Consider the following 21,317-nt stretch of genomic DNA (forward strand, 5'->3'; position numbering starts at 1 on the left):
AAGGAATCCGAAGACACTTCTAATGACTCGTTTGAGTTTTTCACCACCCAAAATCACCCAAAAATTGATGATATTATATTTTGTGGAAAATCGATTCCACGTAGGGAAACACCAACGTACCAAGCACGTAAAAGTCGTAACACATGTATGAGTTATTTCTACGGCAGGATCAAACGTTCTTCATCGTCGAAAATTAAGAGTCATGGGAGCTTGTCAAATGGGTTAGAAAAGACTAATAATGCATCAAAATCTAAGTGGTGCTTGTTCATGTTTGGTTTGCAAAGATTTTCTGTTCCAACTAAGATGGAGTTAGCTGATATGAAGTATAGGCAAAGTAGAAGTGGTACAAAATCATTGGAAATGTTAGAAAGAAGTATAAGTGATAGTAATAAAGACAAAGGTTTATCACACTTATTAAGGTCTTTGAGTTGTAAGAGTAATTACTCTCTTAATGTGTTAGATTAGAAGTTTCCTAGCTTAATGTGTTGTACAGGGTACATATTACTTACTCATTCTGTCTTTAAATGTTGTTCCTACTTTGACTTTTTTGGTCAAATAATTACTGTCAAATTAAGAATAATATTTAGAAACGGGAGAATTAATGTATTTTTATTAGTTGGTGTTATTTGAATTTTTTTAGGGTGTGACAATAACTTTTGTATTATATGAATCTTTGGTCATGGCGCATGTTTATTACTGAAAAGATGATCTTGCATTGGTACCTAATCAATGACATTTGTTTTGCATATTTGATAAGTGTCTATTTGTATACATCACTATTTGTTACTTTTTCAATCTACTTTCTTTAATTCTCCCTAATTCCCGTGATTTTTCTTCAAAAGTGACTATCAATCGGGGACGGAGGGAGTAGTTTAATTTCTTATGATAGGTTTTTTTTTTCAAAATTGATCATTAGTTTCTCACTTTGTACTAAGGTTAGCTAACTAGAATTATGCATTACTCTGTGTATAAAAAACATGAGTTTTTTTTTTAAAGTATGTGTGCATTACTCTTTTGGGGGGTAATATTTGACGTTTAAAATAGCTATTTAAGTCTGTGAGATGAAGGAAATTTAATTGCTAGGTTTCCTTTGGCATCACCGTGGTCTTTTATTTTTTGGTTTTTCGTTTTTCAAAATCATATCATATATGTCATATAAAGAATTAAAAATTAGTCAAACTTATTAAAATTATTATAATTTTGAAAACTGATATAAATAAAGTATAACACCTTTTTTTTGTTTCCTGTCTTTGGTTTTTTTGTTTTTCAACAAACAGAAAACAAAAATAACCATGTCAAACAAGCCCTTACTTTTCTATTTACAAAATTTTCTACCTCTACCTTTTAATGTTTCAGTTAACAGGAAAATGATAAAAGAAAATAATGTGCAAATTCTACATGGAAATACATAATGAAACAAAATTATAACCAGCATGGACAAACATTCATCTAGATATTTTGGGGGAACAATAAGAGATTCAAAATTTTTGGTTTCAAAATTTTTCTCTATATTACTGAAATAAGATCAGTTCTGTGTTGGAGTACATTACCAAATTACGACCAGTACAAAAAATTCGAGTAAGCACCTATAATCTACCATACAAAATTCCGTGAACAAGGAGACTGAGAGGAAATACACAGTTCCGGGGGGAACATTTGTGTACTTACCTATAATCTCACAAGTTACAACATGCTCAAGTTCTCTGCTTCTTTTTCTTCAAAACTTTCTGATTTTTGGTAGATGAATTGCCGTTGGTCTTTACAATTTCTTTTACACCATCAGCACTCGCACCCTCTGACTTTTGTGGAGCCTTTCGCTTTTTCCCTTTCAATTTATTCTGGTTTGGCACACTACTTAATCTGTCGGTCTTTGCAATTTCTTTTACACCATCAGCACTCACACCCTCTGACTTTTGTGGCGGCTTTTGCTTTTTCCCTTTCGATTTATTCTGATTCGCCACACTACATCATTTAGGAAACAGGACCATACATCAGCGAAATGAAGGCAGGGTTAAAACCAAAGAGCACAGATGTAAATGCAAATCTAGCGTTATCAATGTTATCAATTCTGAAGTTGATTGCCGTGATAAAAGAACAATGACTAAGATCAAATTTACAGTTGAATAGATGATAAGATCAACAGTATAAGAACACTAATCCTAGAACACTACTGGCATATAAACTCCCAAGCAAATTCTATCAACTATATAGTACTTCATAGGAAAGATGGATTCTACATCACTCTAATGAAAGAGTATCACTCAAAAGAAATTCAGACTTACTTTGTATTGTCTTTTGTGCTGAGTTTCCTAGTCAAGGCGTTAAGCATTATACTTTTGTAGTACTGAGTAAATGGGGATTTGTCATCACGCTTTTCACTCTGCACATTATTCAAGAATCATTGAGACTTATTAAAATCTGATGGTACACCTATATTTTCTACAGATGTGGAACGTATTTATAACCTGAAGAAATGAATCTGCAGATCCTTGGTCTATTGGTGAAAATGAAACATCCTCTCTCCTTCTCTGGACAAACTCCATGTTCTTCTCCACCTGTGAGAAGAGAAAATGACATGAAAAGGTAATCAAAATAACATAAACCCACCTACAAGGCCCCTACAACAATTTCAGAAAAACATTGTGTAGATCCACTGTTAGGAAGGTCCCAGGCGTACTAAACCCCAGATGTACACAGTTTTAATGCCTTTTACAAGTCTAAACCAGAAGAGAGATGCACGTTCAGCACATTTCTAGCACCAAATAGTCGCCGAAGCAATTACTAGTCAAATCTCATTTCCTCTCCCCTTTGCAAAGCAATGCAAAAGGAAATATGAACTATAGTATTTCAAACAGTAAAAGACTACTCAATTAATGTCTATTTAGCAGTCTATATTACAACAAGAGTAAAACCAAACAAAGTGTTTTCTGTAACTCAATTAACCACAAATATTTCTGTAAACCAAATGCTATGTCAAAGGCAGTATAAGCTTCATCTCACAATGAGCATCGAGATAATATTAAGAAATATATATGTAGTGGAACAAGCATAGAGTTCATCCAAGTGTAACAATAAGATGTAAGAAGATAGCTTCTATTCCGCATAGGTTTATAATCACATGTCAACGGATTGATGCATATATTAAATTCCAATTCCAAGTGTCATCTCGCTCTCTTTCCAAATCAAGAGTGCTAAAGAGCCACAACCATTCAGACACCGGCATGATGCATAAGTAGGAGTAAAGAAAATGATAATATAATGTATAATCCAGCTTTTTTTCCCCAGTACTTATGTAAACACTTGCTAGAAATCCTTCAAATATTACCAAACATCCTGCAAGCACAGATAAATCAGCATGTAACTTTCTTTATTATCAATTTTCAGGTTAGTATACAGTCTTGCTCTAAGACTAGTATCTGCCCTACCTTATGTCTCTCAGTTCAGCTTATTACTCATAACATAAACAGTCAGCAAAAGTGCTAACACCAGGATCGTTTGTCCGATATGTTTCCAATCATTCCATCATCTAGAATTTGATAGGTAAGGCCAGAAGCAAAGCCAACATAAATACACCAGACAATATGACGGATATATTACTTGCTGATAAATGACAAAGATGTCCAATAAACACTGCTGCGGTGCTGCCAAATCAAAAGCAATGAAGCCAATGAAATTACCTGATCAATTAGGCGCTTCACTGGCCGGCGAAGGCTTTCAGTAGCAGACTTCTCATGAAATTGCTTCAAGCGGATGACAGGAACAGTAGCAAGTTCGGGAAAAGATATGTGATGACTCCACTGAATAAAATGCGAACAAAGCAGCTCCACGACAGCAGAAACACACTCCTCTTGGAATTCTGACGACTTCAGCCAATATTTGGGTAACTGGTCCATCAACCAACATACTTATAATTATCCAGATGTTTAAACATACTACAAGATTGCAAACTTATTTCGTAGACTCAGCAGAAGAATGGTGCCACAATCACAATCAAAATGTAAACAAATTCCATATTTCATTCTCCAAATGACACACACCAAATGCAATACAATTTTTTGAGTACTAAACTCTTTTGATACAATATTTCCCATGCAAATTGCCAAAATTGGCAAAATCAATGAATTAAAAAAACAAAATCGATCTGTAATGAAGAACCACAGATAAAAACTGCAAATTCTGCAGCAAAAGCAAGAAGACATAACAACTATGCCACGATTAATATTATACAGTAAAGTTTGCCAATGAATAGTTACAAAATCAGAAAGGATGAAATATAATTCATACCATCAAAATAGTTGATAAGTTAATACTGCCCTTTCGACGCTTTTCATCTCCCTGGGCATTACTGCTCTCCAATAAATCCAATGCCAATGAAGAGACAGGGATGAAGATTTCACTAGCTGCAGAAAGTTGATTTAACCATTGTATGCATTTGACTCTCAAAGGCAGATATTTCGGACCAGCAAAGAGTTTAGCCACTCCATTAATGACTTGGATGAGTGGATATAGAAGGCCATGAAGATCACAATCTTTAAAATTAACAGACACATATTTGACCCAGAGATCAATGCACAAAACATACTCCCAACTGCAAATCTTCTTCAAAGCTTCCTGCCAGACATTTATAGTACACTTTAATTTCAACAAACAGCAGAAGCTAAGGAAAATCTAAAATTAATATGTTGGCTTCACTTCTAATATTCTTGATTTTCATGTGAGAGCAATTAGAGACAATAAGTAGAATTTTCTCTCTTTAACAAAGAATAACGTTTGAAGCACGCATGACAGTAAGTGTACCATATACCTCCTTAGTTTGTAAGCCCAACTTAAGGATTACAGCTAGTTTCTGAGCAGATGCCAAAGCCACTTTGATTGATTTCTGCAAATCTATAGAGCACAGCTCAACAAAGGAATTTATGATGTATTCTATATGATTTAAATTAGAAGGGTCCACAACTTTGCAGCGTGAAATTATAGCTTTATATGTTTTCTTCAAGCACTTATCATAGGAATCATGGCCAAAGTGAGAAGCTAGATCACGCAAGACAGTAAAGGAGCATGATGAAAGAGTCCCTCCACCAGTTGCCCAAAGGTGAACAGCAACCTGCAGTGTGCAGTAGGTGGTCAAGAAATCAGAACAAACATTATTAAAGGCCCCAGCTAAACAAATATGTATTCAGCTCCAGATTAAAATATTCACCATTAGGGTTATCAAACAAAACATTGCATTGAGAAATGAAGATAGATAAGTAAACATTAACCATTATTCCATTCATCATATCCTTATCTGCCGCTATACCAAAGAGGAAAGGAGAGGGACAAATTCAACATGTCGAGAGGCTGATTTAAGAGATATAAACACTTTGACAGGAAAAAAGTTTTACACCATCAAGAAACTGGCCTAAATTACTAGAACAAATAATAGGCTTGAATGATAACTAAAGTAGGCAACAATAATGAGATGTTGACAGTTCTATACGTATCCACTACCATCAAGCAAGGCTTGGAGGTCCATAGCTCTACTAATACAAACATATGCAAACTTACTCCTTAATCGATAGAGACTTATGGTGAGTATTTGAGAAAGAGGAAAATATTCGAAAGAAACTCCAATAATCAGTAAACTATAATTCTTACGAATAACTAAAAATGAGTGAATTGGGGCACATAGATCAAACCAAAAGTATATATATTATGGAAACAAATTCTAACTTTTTCTTCAAAAAATTCAACGCACTCAAAGAAAAGATGTTGGCATTGGAGAGCAGAAACATTTTGGAGCACAAATATATTTAACTTCATAATATAGTTTCTTAAAGTTAAAATACCTCAGTGAGCTTGGACTGCAAAGATGGAAATGCAGCAAAAAATACCAACGAAACTCTCAACCGATTCAAGGAGTATGCCAACATGTCTGCATCAGTAAACTGATTCAAAAGGAACAGAGTACTAGTCAAAAATGACTTGACCATCGGCTTCACACGTTCCCATTTTGAGGAACTTTTTAACTCTAGTATGGTCTGCTTCTTGCAATCAGAAGATATTCCCAATAAGCCCCGAAATAATTGATCACTTTCAGAAAGCATAAACATTAGAATAGTGCAAAAAGTCTCTTTGTTTTGAATTATTGGAGAGGAGACAGACGTATTAGATACAGTTGATTCAGCACCATAGTGGCATGCCGAACGATAGGCATTTAGAAGACCACGCAGAATAGACAGATTTTGCTGCTCTTTAACTTGCTGACACCAGCTCTTGAGAGTAGAGGAACTTAACACTTTGCCAGCATTTGAACTTGGGGCAACGCCATTAAAAGACTGAAGATCGTGATTACTTGTCTCTTCTTCATCAGACTTGTCAACCAAAGAAATCACTTGTCATGTAAATAACATATATGTAGTTCAAAAAGGGTGAAATGATAAGAGTAGTAACCATAGGGACAATTGAAACTTCTAGATCATATTTTAATAACAATAGCCCCAAAGTTTCAATTTTTACAAAAAAAAAAAAGAGAGATTCACTTAGCACTCACCATATTATCGTTGTCAAGTGATTCAAGACCTTTAATTTTTTCTTGCAAGAAGATTACAAAGTGAGGATCCTGAAGTATTCCCACAACAACAAAAAAAGAAAGAAAGAGTCAATTAGTAGACTAAGAAACTTTATTCTATGAGGGGAAGCAACTAAATTCCCAATAACACGAATTATAAAAGGCCTATTACAAGATAAAAATGCAAAATTTATATTAAAAGACAAAACAAGGCAAGAACCAGCAACGCAGTCATTTCAGCCCTAATAACTACTTAGCAAGTTAATGTAGACATAAAAAAACACAATCACCATTAAAATATGATTGAAATAAGGAATGCACATAATTCTGTGTACCTCAGAAATATGGTTGAAAGATTTAATTTCAATTTTTTTCTTTATCTTGGGGGAAGGCTAAAAATATTACATTAAAGGTAATTAATTTAACATTAGAAGCCAACATCCTCAGGTCTCAAAAATAAGAACATCCCACTACTGTATAACAACCCTCTAAAGCCACAAGAAACAAATCGATTCTTCCAAGCAAGTCAATATACAATAACAAGCATATACTTCCTCTATTCTTTTTAAATGCATCGTATTCCTTAGTAGAAAAATAATAGCAAAGGTTCTTTCTATATCTCTCCTCAGCACATGGTTCCCCTTTTTTTTATCCCTTTCCTCTCCCAAAAAAATTGAGCAAGCCCTCTTTACACTGCAAATAAAAAAGACTGTAGGAACTATAAATTACCCTGGATTCCTCGTTAACTTATCAATTAAATAGTACACAATGAGGATGTTGCACTCTTCTGCCATATAAAGGGCACAGGAAGAAGCAACAAAAATAGTGACATAAGCAACTCCATCGTAGCAAATGTAAATACATAGAGTGTGTCTAATGGTCCAAATATGGCATGACCATATACCAATTGTCCAATTTGCATGGGATTTGCACAACCCCACATTGATGAAAACAATCTCCATAGTCCAGATGCCATAAGCACAAGATCCTTCATAAATAAATAAACCAGCTCAGCCAACAGCACTCCTCTTCCATGTAAGTGAAACCTTTTAAGTTGCATTTGTTTTGTGCAAATTTGGTGTAGGGAAAGGCATTTTGCAATGACAAAATCACAATTCTCACATTTGGAATAAAAGGAGCCTTTTGAATGGTTATAAGAGCCTCTATAATCAAAAACTTACCAGGGGTTTTAAATTATAAAAGAAAGTAAAGTTTCTAGCAAGGGAAATTTAGTTAATTTGTTATTGCTTCTTAAACCATACCCATAACAAACCCGTCAGGAAAAGGACAACAATTAGTAATTCTCAATCATTAATTTCACTCTTAACTTGCTAAACTCCTATTTCCTATTGCCAAGAATCCCAAAAACCTATCATGTGCATACATTATTCTCATCTCTTGATTTGGTTACCCTCAATAGAAAGCAATAAAATATTTTATCCCAAAAAGAAAATTCATCAGGCAAAAAGTGAATTCAGGTATAGATCAATCTTGCTATCCCAGTGAGAAAACAACAGAATGATGCAACAGATGACTAGATGTAACATAAACCCTTGAGTTTATAAAATCATTCTGGAAGTGAACATTTTTACTTTAGGCATTGATTCGAGAACAACTTCTTTGATCTTTAGAAGGATTTGAAATAGAGATAGAGGAAATATTTAGCACTAATAACTTAGTAAGTTTGCAGCATATATTACTTTCCCAAAAAATTACCTTTTGCTTCAAAGCCTCTAATCTTTTCTTTTTCGCCAAAAGTTCTGATAAAATGGTTTGGTTCTGAATAGATAATTCGCTGCCTTTGCCAGCATCTGCAGACAAAACAAGCTGGTCAGTGATATAATTTATCAAGTTCATATTACAGGGATTTACAGCCAATTAGGTAATGGATGAAGGAAGAAATGACAAATGCGCTAAGATATTATTTTTTACCTTCTGATTGAAGTTCCGTTTCACTCACACTAGCATATAAGCAACTCGAATCCTGTATAATTAATCATCAACATTAGGAAAAAAAAAAAAAAGAGGGAAGACAAGAATGCTTAGATACAGTTTACCATGGTTCAATGCAGTACCTCAGAAAGATATCCATCACTTTCTGAACCATCTTCAACCATTTCAATATCTTCTTCACTTGAAAATATATCTAGAGAAGCATCCTCTATATTTTCAATAACTGGCATCCTAAGAACAAAAAAGAAACTATTATAAAGCATTTGCTACTTTGCCTACAAGTGGTGATTGATAAACATCCCAAAATGTTCCCTTGCTAAATCAATGATTCTACTATATATCAGTATACACCACTATCAATAAATTTAAGAAGTAGCGTTGTAAATATGGAACAAAAGAAGAAAATTTGCAAGCACACAGCAGTTTGCATACTTAACTTATTCAAAATTCCAAAAAAAATAAAATAAAATAAAATAAAAAATAAACACACACACAGTTTTTTTTCCCTTTTGGTGTAACTTTGGTTTCATCTTTTTACCTTCCACTGGATGTAGTATCTCCGGCCGGATCTCCAGGACCATCTCTTTCTGCCCCTAGTAAGTCCAAATGATCCATTAAGATACATAAATCAATAAATATCATCAAGATTCTTCAAAAACTACTTAAAGCGTAAATACTATAAGAGAGAATAAGGTCGCAGATCAATCACATAAGATATACATCACTGCTCAGAAGCACAATGAAATATCATGTACAAATCAAAACTGCTCTTCCTTGAAATATCATGTACAAATTAAAACTGCTCTTCCTTAGCCCAAAAAAATATAGTCTTACACATGATTTTACACTACACACTGATAAATCCCCTAAAATCTTATAACTATGAGTCTAAAACCTGCTTCTCATCTTAATTAAGCCTCAGCATTTCCTCTTTCAACTTTCATGTGCATACTCGAAACACTCACACACTAAACACACAACTAAAATTCGCGTTCATAAAGATTTTAATTTAAATTAGAGCTTGTTCAATAGTAAATTACTATCATCACTGTTATAATGCTAAAAGTCATAACCTAAACACACAACTGAAATTCGCGTTCTTTAAAAACTTAATTCCGAATTAGAGCTTATTCCATTGCAAAAGGTTAGTACTCCATAATGCTCTAAACACATAAGTAATATCCAAATTCTCTAGAATCTTAATTCCGAATTAGAGCTTATTTCATAGCAAGAAGTTAGGGCAATCTTCATCAACTTCCATACAAATTAACTTTGTCCTCTAACTCTACTCTAATCAAACTCAACTCAAAAGATGGAAATGCAGATAACAATATGCAATAAAATCAACAAATTCAATCCCAAATTATTTAATTGAATCAAACACAAACCATAATTCAAATATAGCTTAAATTGAGCATTTGAACATGAAAAAATAATCAAAAAGAACGAATTTTTAATTGCGAGTGACAAAAAATTGTTCATACTAGGAGTATTTTTCTTCTTATGAATTGCCTTAAACTTCCTTTTCTGCTTCATTACAGTCTGTAAATGCTTCTTCGCAAATTTTCTGGCTTTCTTCCCTAATTTTCCCATAATTTGTTGTTTGATTTTCTACAAGAAATTTGAATTTGTCTATGATATAACTTCAAAAAATTTAGGGCAAAGAAAACAAATTAATTTGAATAGGAAAAAGGAAATGGCGGCTAAGCAAAGGAGAAAAACGAATGCAGGGTAATACAACACTACACAACTTCCTAACGTTTAGGGGTGGGAGGTATTGTTTCGGTAGAGCCGTAGAGGTGACCAAAAAATCAGGTCAGGCCGGGACTTAACAAATCTCGTGTTCAAACCCGCAAAAAGCAGTAGACTTGTTGGATAAAAGTGGGTTTTTTATTTTTTTCAGGCTTGTCCAAACCCGGCATATTTTCAGGCCGAGCTAGCAAGCGGGGTCAATGTTAAGCACTCCTAGATTTCGGGTGATTTATGGTGATTTTCAAGTGAGTGGTCGTCCAAGATGGTTTAGGGGCTTTTGAAGTGGGCTAGAGCTAGTTTCGGTTATTTTAGGGCTACTCTAGGTATGAGAGGGCGGGTTCTTGTTACTATTATGTAATTTGCTACTCATTGCCAATAATGAAAGTTGGTAAAGACAATTGATTCATCTTATTAGTGCAAATTCAAGTTACTCAAGGGTTAAAATTGTCTTGTCACTTAAAAAAGTTTGGGACAAAAATATCTTTCTTCCTCTTTTCTACAATCCTCTATCATAGCCAAGTAGCCAAATACACCTTTCTTCCTCCACGATACCATAATTGCACACCATTGCCACCACCACGGCACCACCTATGGTGGTTGAAAATGTTGTCGCGATTTTATAAGCTTCCCTAAGAGCATCTACATTGGTTGAAAATTTAGCTCCCCATTTGTTAAAAAGTAAAAGTGGGGACCTTCCCACCATTGGCACTAGCTCCTCATCCATCATTTTAATTTGGGGAGGTTAATAATATTGGAACCCTTCCCATTTCAAAGAGTGAGGTCCTTTTTTGTTTTTGTCAGCCATTATCATCAAGCAATGCCATTTTCCTGGTTTTTTTTAGGTGGTGTGGAATAGAAAAATGGGAGAGAGAAATTAAATGGAGAGGTTAATGAATGTAGGTATGAAAATGTAAAATGGGAAGGGTATGTGAAGAAGTTAGTAGAAAGTGATGGACTAGTGAGGTGAGGAGAAAAAAACTATGGGGTGCCTAATGAATGTGGATGCTCTAAGGGGTTGATATGACCCTAATTTACATTTTTCACAGCTAGGGTTTTTTTTGGTTATCGCGCATGAAGCGCTGTTGGGGTCGTTGTTGAGGAAGGAAGATGGGAAGAAGATTGATATGATGGTGGTGGTGGCGAGGACTTTGTGGTTAAATTAGCACAAAGACTTTAAACAACTACCCTTTTGGGTTAACTATGTCCTTTATTTCTCCATTTTTACCTAGGTTTTTCATTGAATTCGACAGTAAAGTCACAAAAAATGGTGGGGTTGAAGCTTGTGTTTGTTGTGGTGTTAAGTTGTTGTAATAGTTTGGATTAGTTGTTGTATTTCCATCTTTAAAAATTTGCCATTATATCTGAGAAAGATGGGAGGAGGAAGGAAGGAAAGAAGAAGCAATATTTACACAATGGTCATTCGAGTAACACAATTTGTTACTCCAGTTGAGTAACATGGGCTCTTTCATTTCATTATTATTAAAATTATTACCTATTGCCAACAAAAATATTGACAGAGACGATGAACCTTATAGAATTAGCACCTCTGAAAAATAAATCAACCAAACTATACAAGTTACCTCTTGAGTGAAAAATAAGAGAATAAGGGAAGCCTATTCTCCAATCCATAAATCCATCTATGCATAACCAAATAACTTAACATAGGGTATGGTCAAATTTCCACATATATCTAACTATCCACAATACCAAGATTACAGGTGTTGAAAACCAACCTGATCGAACGGTCTCGAAAAAAACCTTGAATTTGATTCCAAATTGTATTGACACAATAATTTTTCATAATTCAAAACAAAAAGTAGACCAAATCCGACCTCACCGAATTCAATTCAAACAACCAAATTGACACCTCTCTTAGCTAAGAGTCCAAGACTATTATATAGAGAGAAACAAACCAATATAACCCGTTACCCGTTTTATAAATACGGGTACCCAAAACCATAACCCAAATGATAGCAGTATATAAAACCTAAAATAAAACCAAATTGAAATTAGGTGTAGTAGGGTTTTTGAGCCTTGAAAGAAAGAAAGAAGAACGCAAATTCAACAGAGCAATTCCTTCTCCACACCTCCGCCGTCACCATGGGTCGTATGCACAGTGGCGGGTATCACCTCTTTCTCTCTCCACCTTTCTTTACCCTTTAATGGCGGTTTCTTAATCTGATTATTGCATTGTATTTTTTGTTTTTTTAGTAAGGGTATTTCTTCCTCTGCTCTCCCCTACAAGCGCACACCACCTACTTGGCTCAAGATCTCCTCTCAAGATGTTAGTTTTTTTCTGTCTCTTTTTTGCTTTGTTTTCATGTTTTTGCATTGTGGGTGTTTATGGAAATGACTGTAAAGGTGTTTAAAGTTGTTAATTTATGCAATGTATATTTTTTTCCTGGTTAAATTTGGTAATGTTTTTGGTATTTTGATAAAGGATTGAAGGAATTGTTTAAATTAATTGATTTTGTAATGCCCATGATTTATTTTTACTGGGTAAATTTGGTTGAGTAATGGTTAGTTTGAGAAATGATTGAAAATGTTGGTTATGTTCATTAATTTTGCAGTACCCATGAATTTTCTGTGGGTAAATTTGGTTGGGTTATGATTTTTTCGAGAATTGATTAAAAATGTAGGTTATATCAATCAATTTATGTGCAATACCCCACTTTTTTTCCTGGATAAAATTAATTGAATGATGTGCATTTGGAAAAATTATTGTTAAACTTGTTTGAATTTATATGATTATGCAATGCACACTAATGTGTACTTTATAAAATGATTGAAAAAGTCTATAAATTTATCAATATTTTCAATGCCTATATTTTGTTTTTTTTTTTTTTTTTTTTTTTTGGGTTAATTTCTGATGGGTATATTTGTTTGCAGGTGGAGGATAACATTTGCAAGTTTGCAAAGAAAGGTCTTACACCATCTCAGATTGGTGTGATTCTTAGGGATTCTCACGGTATTGCTCAGGTTAGGAGTGTTACTGGCAGCAAGATCCTCCGTATCCTCAAGGCCACTGGTATACTCTCCTTTTCCAATTATTTGAATTTTATCATATAATATGTTGTTATTGGTAATTTACTGCAATCATGATTAATCATAGTGGTATTAATAATACACAATTCAGTTAAAGTTGCTCTGCAATGTTCTAATGAACAGGTATTTGAAAGTATAGACTGGTATAATATTATTGAGAATATGTTAGTATTGTGATTAGTAATGAAAAAAGAAAGTTGTTTGCATGTCAAAATTTGAGTTTTGAGGATTCATTTGATCTGTGGTTTGAAATGGTGGAGTGAGAGAGTAATTAAGGAAATTTTTGCCGTTGTTTTTGAGCTTTGGTTATTAATCTTATTATGTACAGTTTAGTGATGCTGAGCCTTGTTTAGCTGAAGTTTCTTTGCTCAAATTCTGACCCTTTAGTTATTGATAATTGTTAGTTACTAGGCTGGAAAGATAGAACTTGAAGTTGTACTTTGATAACCTTATGCATATTCCTTTGCATATTAAACTATTTGTTCTTGTGGCTGGTCAGTAGATAATTGGTCTTCCCATTGTTTAAAAAATTTATTTTCTTAAATTTCTTACGGCTCATTTGATAAGTAATCTTTGTAAGAAAAATTTCATGGACTCTCTGTGACAATCCGTCTCTGCCTTTATATACATTCAGTATTTTCTTCTTAAATTTCCTTCATAGTAAGTTGTGATGAAATTCTAAAGAAAAGAACACACTTGGGTGACATAAAGGGGTTGGATTGCATTACAGTCTACATTAGAATGGTGTATTTCTCGTAAGGAAAAATATGAACTACAGTCTCAATGCTATCACCATTCTTATTTGCTGCCTCCCAAATCTTCTGTTAGTGGTAGAAGCTGAACCAATCTTAGTATTAAACTATTAATAACTGCAAGAGCAAGACTTAGCTGGGAATGATGACTGAAAATCTGAAATTAGAGATTTGATGGTACTTTCCTTGCAGATTTGAAATTGGTTTGTAATGACTTGGTGATTGTTGTGAAGACTTCTTTTGCTTATATATGGGTTTTGATTTCTTTTGAAATTTGAGTGTGTCTAGGCCTACTACACGTACTTTTTTGCTTACCTTGTGTTGTTTAGGTCTTGCTCCTGAAATCCCCGAGGATCTCTACCATCTTATCAAGAAGGCTGTAGCAGTCCGTAAGCATTTGGAGAGGAACAGAAAGGACAAGGACTCTAAGTTTAGGTTGATTTTGGTCGAGAGCAGGATCCACAGACTTGCTCGTTACTACAAAAAGACAAAGAAGCTCCCACCAGTCTGGAAATAGTAAGTCTCTTGTCATTTTTTTTTTGGGAAAAAAGTCTCTTGTCTTCTTAATACTGCTGAACCATCATCTTTTTTGGTTCCCTTGTGCAATTGTTGCATGATGTTAATATGCCCTTCGTCTGCTTAATTGTTAACCCTTTTTTTAAATAACTTTTACTTGCAGCGAGTCTACAACTGCCAGCACCCTTGTGGCCTAATCCTCATGGTAGAAAGATGATAGCTTCAGGCAGAGGGCAAGTAGGGCTTTATTTCTTTGTAACAGAATTATAACCTGCATCATACATTTGTGGTTATGATCAAATTTTTTTTTTCCTTTTCCATAGGAGGCGCTTGTAGTACTTGTGATCTGCTATTTATACTTGAAAATTTTGGTCGATGACGTCTTCGATATTCATATTTGTTTGCTCTTGAGATTTTGTTGAAATGATGAAATTGTACCACTAAATCACAAATATTAGTATGAATTGCTCTAGACATACAGACACGTTAATGAAAGTGTCTTAGTAGAGTTGTAGGGCATATCGTATGTTCTTATTCTCCAAGCAATTCTTAATTAGGCTCCATATGTTTCCTTTTTTGTTATAATAATGTGTTCCTCTTTGTGCGAACAAAGAAATAAAACAGAACTATGGAGTACTTAATTGTGAGAATATACATTACTAAAGACATACAAGTATTGACTATTCTCACATTTAAGTAGGGATCTTAACTCTGAAGTCCTGTCAACCCTAGACGAGTTACCAGATTGGAATTAATCTTGAGTTACTTGCTCTTGATTGGAATTAATCTTGAGTTACTTGCTCTTTTCACCATAATCTTATTTTGTTCCTGCGAGTAGCGCAGCAAGTAGGCTTTTAGAAGAGATGTAAGCTGAAATTATAGTGCTTAGGGCTGGACATGAGCTTGTTCTGAATGTGTTTGGTCTTGTTTGATGGTGAAGTCGTTCTCTTTTTTGATAGGCCTTCATCATGGACAAATGGTTAACTTAGGTTGTAAATGCCAGTAGATCGAATATGCTCGTGCGCTCAACTGTTGATAATGACTTCCTTGCAAAGCCGTGATAGATATTCCCATATTCTTCTATACCACTAGGTTTTTTTTATGCTTGTGAATGCATAATTCCAATCATTAACATTATAATCTTTCACTTCAAAGTATTGATCGATGAGACGCAAGGTGTGGAAGACAAGTTAGAATCGTGGAGATGATATTGGAGTCTCAGGAGGAGTTTAAGGAGTTCCTATGTGATTTTGGTATGCCCTATAGAGTGAAGGAAAATCCTACAGAGTGACGGATAGACTTTCCTTGATTATGGTACAACTATCACATTCATAAGCGGAGATGCATGCGTATGTTGTGATTACTATGTGGACATAGTAGAAAAGATCAGTTGAAAAATGAGTTTATAAAGAAGGTAGGGGTTACATCTATAAAAAGACAAGATGAGTGTGAATCACTTAAAGATGGTTTGAGTGATACACTCATACACTATTAAGAGGCTTGAAGAGTTGTAAGGTCAAAGAGAGCTACTATATAAGTTTATTTGGGAATCAAGGGCTGTATGTCTGTATATATGAGCATTTCTCAGCCTCTAATCATTTTAGTAATAAATGACCATAATAACATTTGTTGGTATTTTCTTAATACGAGTTCCAACAAAGAATTTCACTGTTACCACCAAGGCCCTGTTTGGGGGTAGCGATTTAGGTAGCGATTAGCGTTTTGACTAGTCAAAACACTACTAGAATAAATTTGAGAGTGTTTGGCAAGCTAGCGATTCTAGTAGCGGTTAGCGATAGAGGTAGCGTTTTAGGTAGCTTTTCTCAAACGTTAATAATAGTAGCGTTTAGAAGTAGCGGGTAGCGTTTGACAAATTTTTATTAATTTTCAATTAATATTTATATGAATTTTGATATATTTTAGTATCACAAACACGACTTTTACCAAACACTCATACTATCAACCGTTACTTTGACAGCTAACCTTTACCCACTACTAATTGACAGCTACTCGCTACTTTAACAGCTACCCGTTACTTGACCGCTAAAAGCTACCCGCTACCGCTACTTTTGCCAAACAAGACCCAAAACTATTTTGCTTTTGTTACAGTAGTGTTTTGGTATCAAGTGGTAATATTATCTCACCACAATATTACACCAACAAATATTATTAGAGTCATTAAACACTCTAGTTATTAGAGGTAGATTAAATCCTCATGTATGTATATATTGAGGACATCATTTAACGTTTCATATACTTTTATTTTAAATTCTCTTTATTTTCATTCATTTATAAGGATTTGTTTATTTCATCTTACATCTTAAAAGATATCTTCAAATAAAATAAAATAATTAAAATAAAATAGAATAAGTTCGGATAAATAAATAAATTTAGACAAATTAAGTATACATAAGTTTACATAAATTTACATAAAGTTAAGTTGTAACAAAAGCATATCATATTAATAAAAAAAAAGGACTAATTCTTAGGTTTACTAACTTTTCACTTATACATTATATTTCTCTTTCTTTTTCCAAACCTCTCATTTGTTCTTGTTACTTTTATTTACTTTTCATTCGTTCTCTTCTCCTTCTTCTTCTTTTCCCTCCTTACGTTAACTAATCTAACTTGCATTATTTTCACTTTTGCAGTCTTCTTTGTTTATATTCTTAACCAACTTCCAAACAATTTCAAATAGCAGTTTATATTTGCTGATTCTTAATCATTTTGTGGGTTAATACTTTGTTACGGATGTTGGAGCCGTTGTTGTTGATCGATGTTGTTATACTTAAGAAAACACTTGTGTTCTTATATAGATGCATATAACATTTAATCTTCAATAACATTTAGTACAAGTATTACTCGTTTAATGACTTTTATTTGAATCATACTCATCCAAAGTTAGTTAAAACGACATATATTTTGAAACGGAAATAACACAAAGAATGCAAAAAGAACATTTTCAAGTTTCAATAGTTGCGAAGGCAAGTACTTGCATGGAGTAGGGTAAATGCGAGCACGAGGAGAGCAGGATAAAAAAAAAAAAAAAAAAAGGACCACTTCATCGCAATAATGTAATTTGAGCAGCCTTAAATAATTTATACAAGTACTTAAAAAAGAGGTTGGGTGTGCATGTGAAGATAATAATGTTAACCACACTTCACTTGACATGCTCCTTCTTCAGTCTTCACATTCTTGTATACTCTGACAATCTTATTATTATACTCTTCATGCTTATCTTTCAAACTTTCACTCATTTGGTCAAACAGTTAAAACAATTAAAAAAAATCAAAAAAAAAAATTATCGTTAGTATATGTTAGTTTATAGTAGTCCATGCTTCAAAATTAGTGACTAATAATAATACTTGTAAGTTGTAACTAACATTTAAGAATTAATGAGAGTGAAGGATAGTTCAAGTGGTTAGAGCTTCCTTTCCGATTTCAAGAGATCCTGGATCTATCCTCATTCCCGCCCTTGTGGCTCTCTAAACACACACAAAAAAAAAAAAAAAAAAAAAAAAAAAAAAAAAAAAAAAAAATAAATAAATAGTTGAGAATAAACTAGTTATTTATAATCTTAATTAAATTGATGATATCTCTAACTTGTCTTGTTCTTTTAATGCCTTTACTTTTTCTCATGCTAAGCGGGTGAGGAATACTTTGGCTCACCTAGTTGCGAGGTGGGATTATAGAAGTTGTAATGATTTGGTTGTTTTGGTCCATTCCCTCAAAGTCTCAAACTTTGGCGGATATCGACCTTCATTAATATAATTTTGGCAATTATATTGATCATCACTTTACATTGTTACAACCATTCAACCAATAACTAGCAATTGATTATACAAAACACATTGTTAATAGTAAAAAAAAAAAAAAAAAAAAGTTCATACAACCAATGAAGCCAATAGACATAAACACCATGCAAAGTGATGATCAATACTACGAAGTATAAGGGGTTTCAATTTTTTGTTTGTGAACTTGTATTCTCTCCATTTAAGACAGACCCAAATCACCCAATTGACTTTAATGGCATAAAAATACAACTTAAACCATTCCCTTGATATATTAAATATTTGAATATCTAGATTATGTATATTTCACCTAACAAAGCCTAACAAAATTTTCAAATTTGACTAAATTTTGTTTTATTTGTACACTACACTTTCAAAATATCAAAATACAAAAGGTTGTACATACGAATATGAAAATTAAATTAAAGTACGGAGTAGTTCTTTTTGTTGTTTCTTAGACTTGAGTTATTTAGCTGTATCACCTGTGTCTAGTTGGAGGGTGGACTTTTATATGGCTCTATGTGTTAATCATTCATCTGGTCCTACGATTAATTACTTCATGTAAATAAATTACCTTGTTTATATACATAATCATAGATTTTATATGGTTGAAGCAAATAATGATAGGGAAAAATGCATCTAAGGGTCTGTTCTCATTGACTGAACTCAGCTGAACTGAACTGAACTCAGCTGAACTGAACTAAACTGAACTGAACTGAATATTTTATAAGAGAAGAAATTAGGAGCTGAACTGAACTGAACTCAGCTAAACTGAACTGAACTGAACTTCAACGTAAGAGAACAGACCCTAATTCCGTACCTCTATTTAAAAATGACAAATTTTATTTGGTTTTTACTTTTATTTTTAGATGACATATTTTGATGAAGATGTAACATGAAGAAAAGGATTTTGCAAATCATATATCTCAGGGCTATTGATATGCTTTTTTTTTTTTTTTTTTTTTTTTTTTTTTTTTTTTTTTTATTAGCTTCCAAAAAAATGATGATATTGATGTATATTGTTCTACTAGTACACATTTTAGTAAATTTGATAACGTTTTAGAATGACTTGTTCATGACTTCATGTAATTTTTAATAAGAGGTTTAACGCATCTCTAATTTCTTGAATAATAAGTTTAATTATAAGCTCGAATAATAATAAGTTCATACCGGTCAAATTATATCTAATAGTAAGCATTCTAATAAGTTAACAAGTTTGCGTTGTTCAAAGTGTTCAATATTATTATGTGTCTGCTTGAAGTATTTAATTGTAAGGATAACATTTAGTATTGTTTCTAAGAGAAATTAAAATTTACTAGCTACTTATAGTAAATAAGTTTTTTTTTTTTTTTTTTTTTTTTTTGCAACGGTCCAAAAAGAAGGCTAGTTCCTAATTGACTCGACATTAAAATAAGGAGAGAGTTTAGTTCTCTTAGCTATACTAACAAAAGACCTAAACTAGGGATTGGGGGCTCATTTGGTGGCTAATGACTGCAGGGCTTCAGCCACTTCTTTCATTTCTTAGTTTTTTGTTTTGCTTATGTTGTTGTCAAAAAAAAAAAAAAAAAAAAAAAAAAAAAAAAAAAAAAAAAACTAGGGATTGGGGATATATACAACAATCATGGGTTGCTAGTAATTTAAACAAGTGCTAATACCAATAAGGCAATAATGTTAGATAAATAATAACCCAATATAAATATATAATACAATTCTATTCTTATTCAATTCAATTCACACCTAAAATGATTTGGTTTCACATCAACTACTAATTTAATCAAATTATAAATGATAATGAATCCTTGGAGTCTTCCCACTGTATTGTTGAGTAATACAGTAATACTAATGCATGCTAGCTTTTGGGTGCTACTCGTTACACATTATCATTATCACTAATCACTATTACCAACATCATATCATTGATTAAATATTAGCTAATCTCTTAATTATTCTTGCAAGTTGCCACTCGTCAACAACTTTTGTCATCATTATTGCTCAATGTCTTTATTATTGTTATTGATACAATAGAACTTGTTAACTTATCAACATCCACTAATTGATCTTATACACGGTACTTAATTACTGTATTGATTAGAGACATTCAGTAATCTCGTCCACGAGATAAATTTGATCTAATTCATCTCTTTTGAGTCATAATTTTGTTAAAAAGTGAAAATTACTCTGTATTATTTAAAAAGCAAGCTAAGTAATACAACACTAAATTTTTCATGTGGTTTATATTACTTTTTGACAAATTTATTTTTGAAATCAAATACAAATTATTATATTACACGCTCTAACGATAAATATAGTTATAATGTTACATTAATAATAAATTGAAAATTACCGTGCATGGCACGGGAACTAACCTAGTACAACACTAAAGTTAAAGATGTCTTAATCTGCTATTCGGTTAAACACTATAAAATACCGGATTAATCGATGTTAAGTCATCAGGTGAATGCCAAGTCACAGTGTTGGTTGTTATTACTGTCATAGAAACATGACAACATGTATATTTAGAAACTATAGGATTAAATAGTTTCCTTTTTCTAAGAGAAGAACAAAAAAAACCCCTAGCAACAAGCATATTTGTACAATATATTAATTTCATCCACCATTCGAAAATTAGTATTTTAGTGGACCACCCTGGCTTTAAAATCTTGAACATGTTCAAACCATATCAATGACATATAAATGCATGATTAATAATACAAAATTTACTTCAATTACTATGTATTGGCACCAATTTTAGGCTTATAGCCTCTACTCCTCTAGTTGTTACTATTAATTCAATTACTTGTTAATAAAATTATAAAAGTTAAAATTTATGCCGAAACATATCTGTAGACACCTAAAAATGTCTCCCCAAAACCAAACCCGATGATGAACAACCTTTCACCGTCATTATTGGTCGGGTTCAGTATTTAATCCCGAAAGTGCTTAAAAAATCGTATTTGA

General features: G+C 33.1%; 2 protein-coding genes across 2 annotated transcripts; one reads left to right on the forward strand and one right to left on the reverse strand.

The window, feature by feature from the left end:
• Positions 1-1,484: 1,484 nt before the first annotated feature.
• LOC145594723 (protein REBELOTE-like) lies at positions 1,485-10,234 on the reverse strand. The gene is made up of 13 exons (XM_081651058.1): positions 9,988-10,234; positions 9,042-9,096; positions 8,626-8,734; positions 8,483-8,534; positions 8,267-8,361; positions 6,533-6,601; positions 5,829-6,353; positions 4,805-5,104; positions 4,285-4,611; positions 3,678-3,884; positions 2,466-2,555; positions 2,283-2,380; positions 1,485-1,962 (listed from the first exon to the last, which is right to left on the reverse strand). The coding sequence occupies exons 1-13, from the start codon at positions 10,094-10,096 to the stop codon at positions 1,695-1,697; spliced, it is 2,304 nt and encodes a 767-aa protein (XP_081507184.1). The 5' UTR covers positions 10,097-10,234; the 3' UTR covers positions 1,485-1,694.
• Positions 10,235-12,266: 2,032 nt separating this feature from the next.
• LOC145594705 (small ribosomal subunit protein uS15) lies at positions 12,267-14,962 on the forward strand. The gene is made up of 5 exons (XM_081651037.1): positions 12,267-12,378; positions 12,467-12,539; positions 13,145-13,283; positions 14,382-14,568; positions 14,732-14,962. The coding sequence occupies exons 1-5, from the start codon at positions 12,356-12,358 to the stop codon at positions 14,763-14,765; spliced, it is 456 nt and encodes a 151-aa protein (XP_081507163.1). The 5' UTR covers positions 12,267-12,355; the 3' UTR covers positions 14,766-14,962.
• Positions 14,963-21,317: the final 6,355 nt, after the last annotated feature.

Source organism: Chenopodium album, chromosome 19 (genome assembly GCF_948465745.1).
Source record: "Chenopodium album chromosome 19, dcCheAlbu1.1, whole genome shotgun sequence".
NCBI classification, from domain to species: domain Eukaryota; kingdom Viridiplantae; phylum Streptophyta; class Magnoliopsida; order Caryophyllales; family Amaranthaceae; genus Chenopodium; species Chenopodium album.

What these genes read in the sequence shown, in the direction of transcription:
- LOC145594705 (XM_081651037.1), top strand. Translation starts at nt 12,356, where the DNA reads ATGGGTCGTATGCACAGTGGCGG. An exon ending in TCAAGATCTCCTCTCAAGAT is followed by an intron (nt 12,540 to 13,144) that starts GTTAGTTTTTTT and finishes ATTTGTTTGCAG; the next exon opens with GTGGAGGATAACATTTGCAA. An exon ending in CCGTATCCTCAAGGCCACTG is followed by an intron (nt 13,284 to 14,381) that starts GTATACTCTCCT and finishes TGTGTTGTTTAG; the next exon opens with GTCTTGCTCCTGAAATCCCC.
- LOC145594723 (XM_081651058.1), bottom strand. Translation starts at nt 10,096, where the DNA reads ATGGGAAAATTAGGGAAGAAAGCCAGAAAATTTGCGAAGAAGCATTTA. An exon ending in CACTTGACAACGATAATATG is followed by an intron (nt 6,354 to 6,532) that starts GTGAGTGCTAAG and finishes TTGGTTGACAAG; the next exon opens with TCTGATGAAGAAGAGACAAG. An exon ending in ACTTATCAACTATTTTGATG is followed by an intron (nt 3,885 to 4,284) that starts GTATGAATTATA and finishes TTGATGGACCAG; the next exon opens with TTACCCAAATATTGGCTGAA.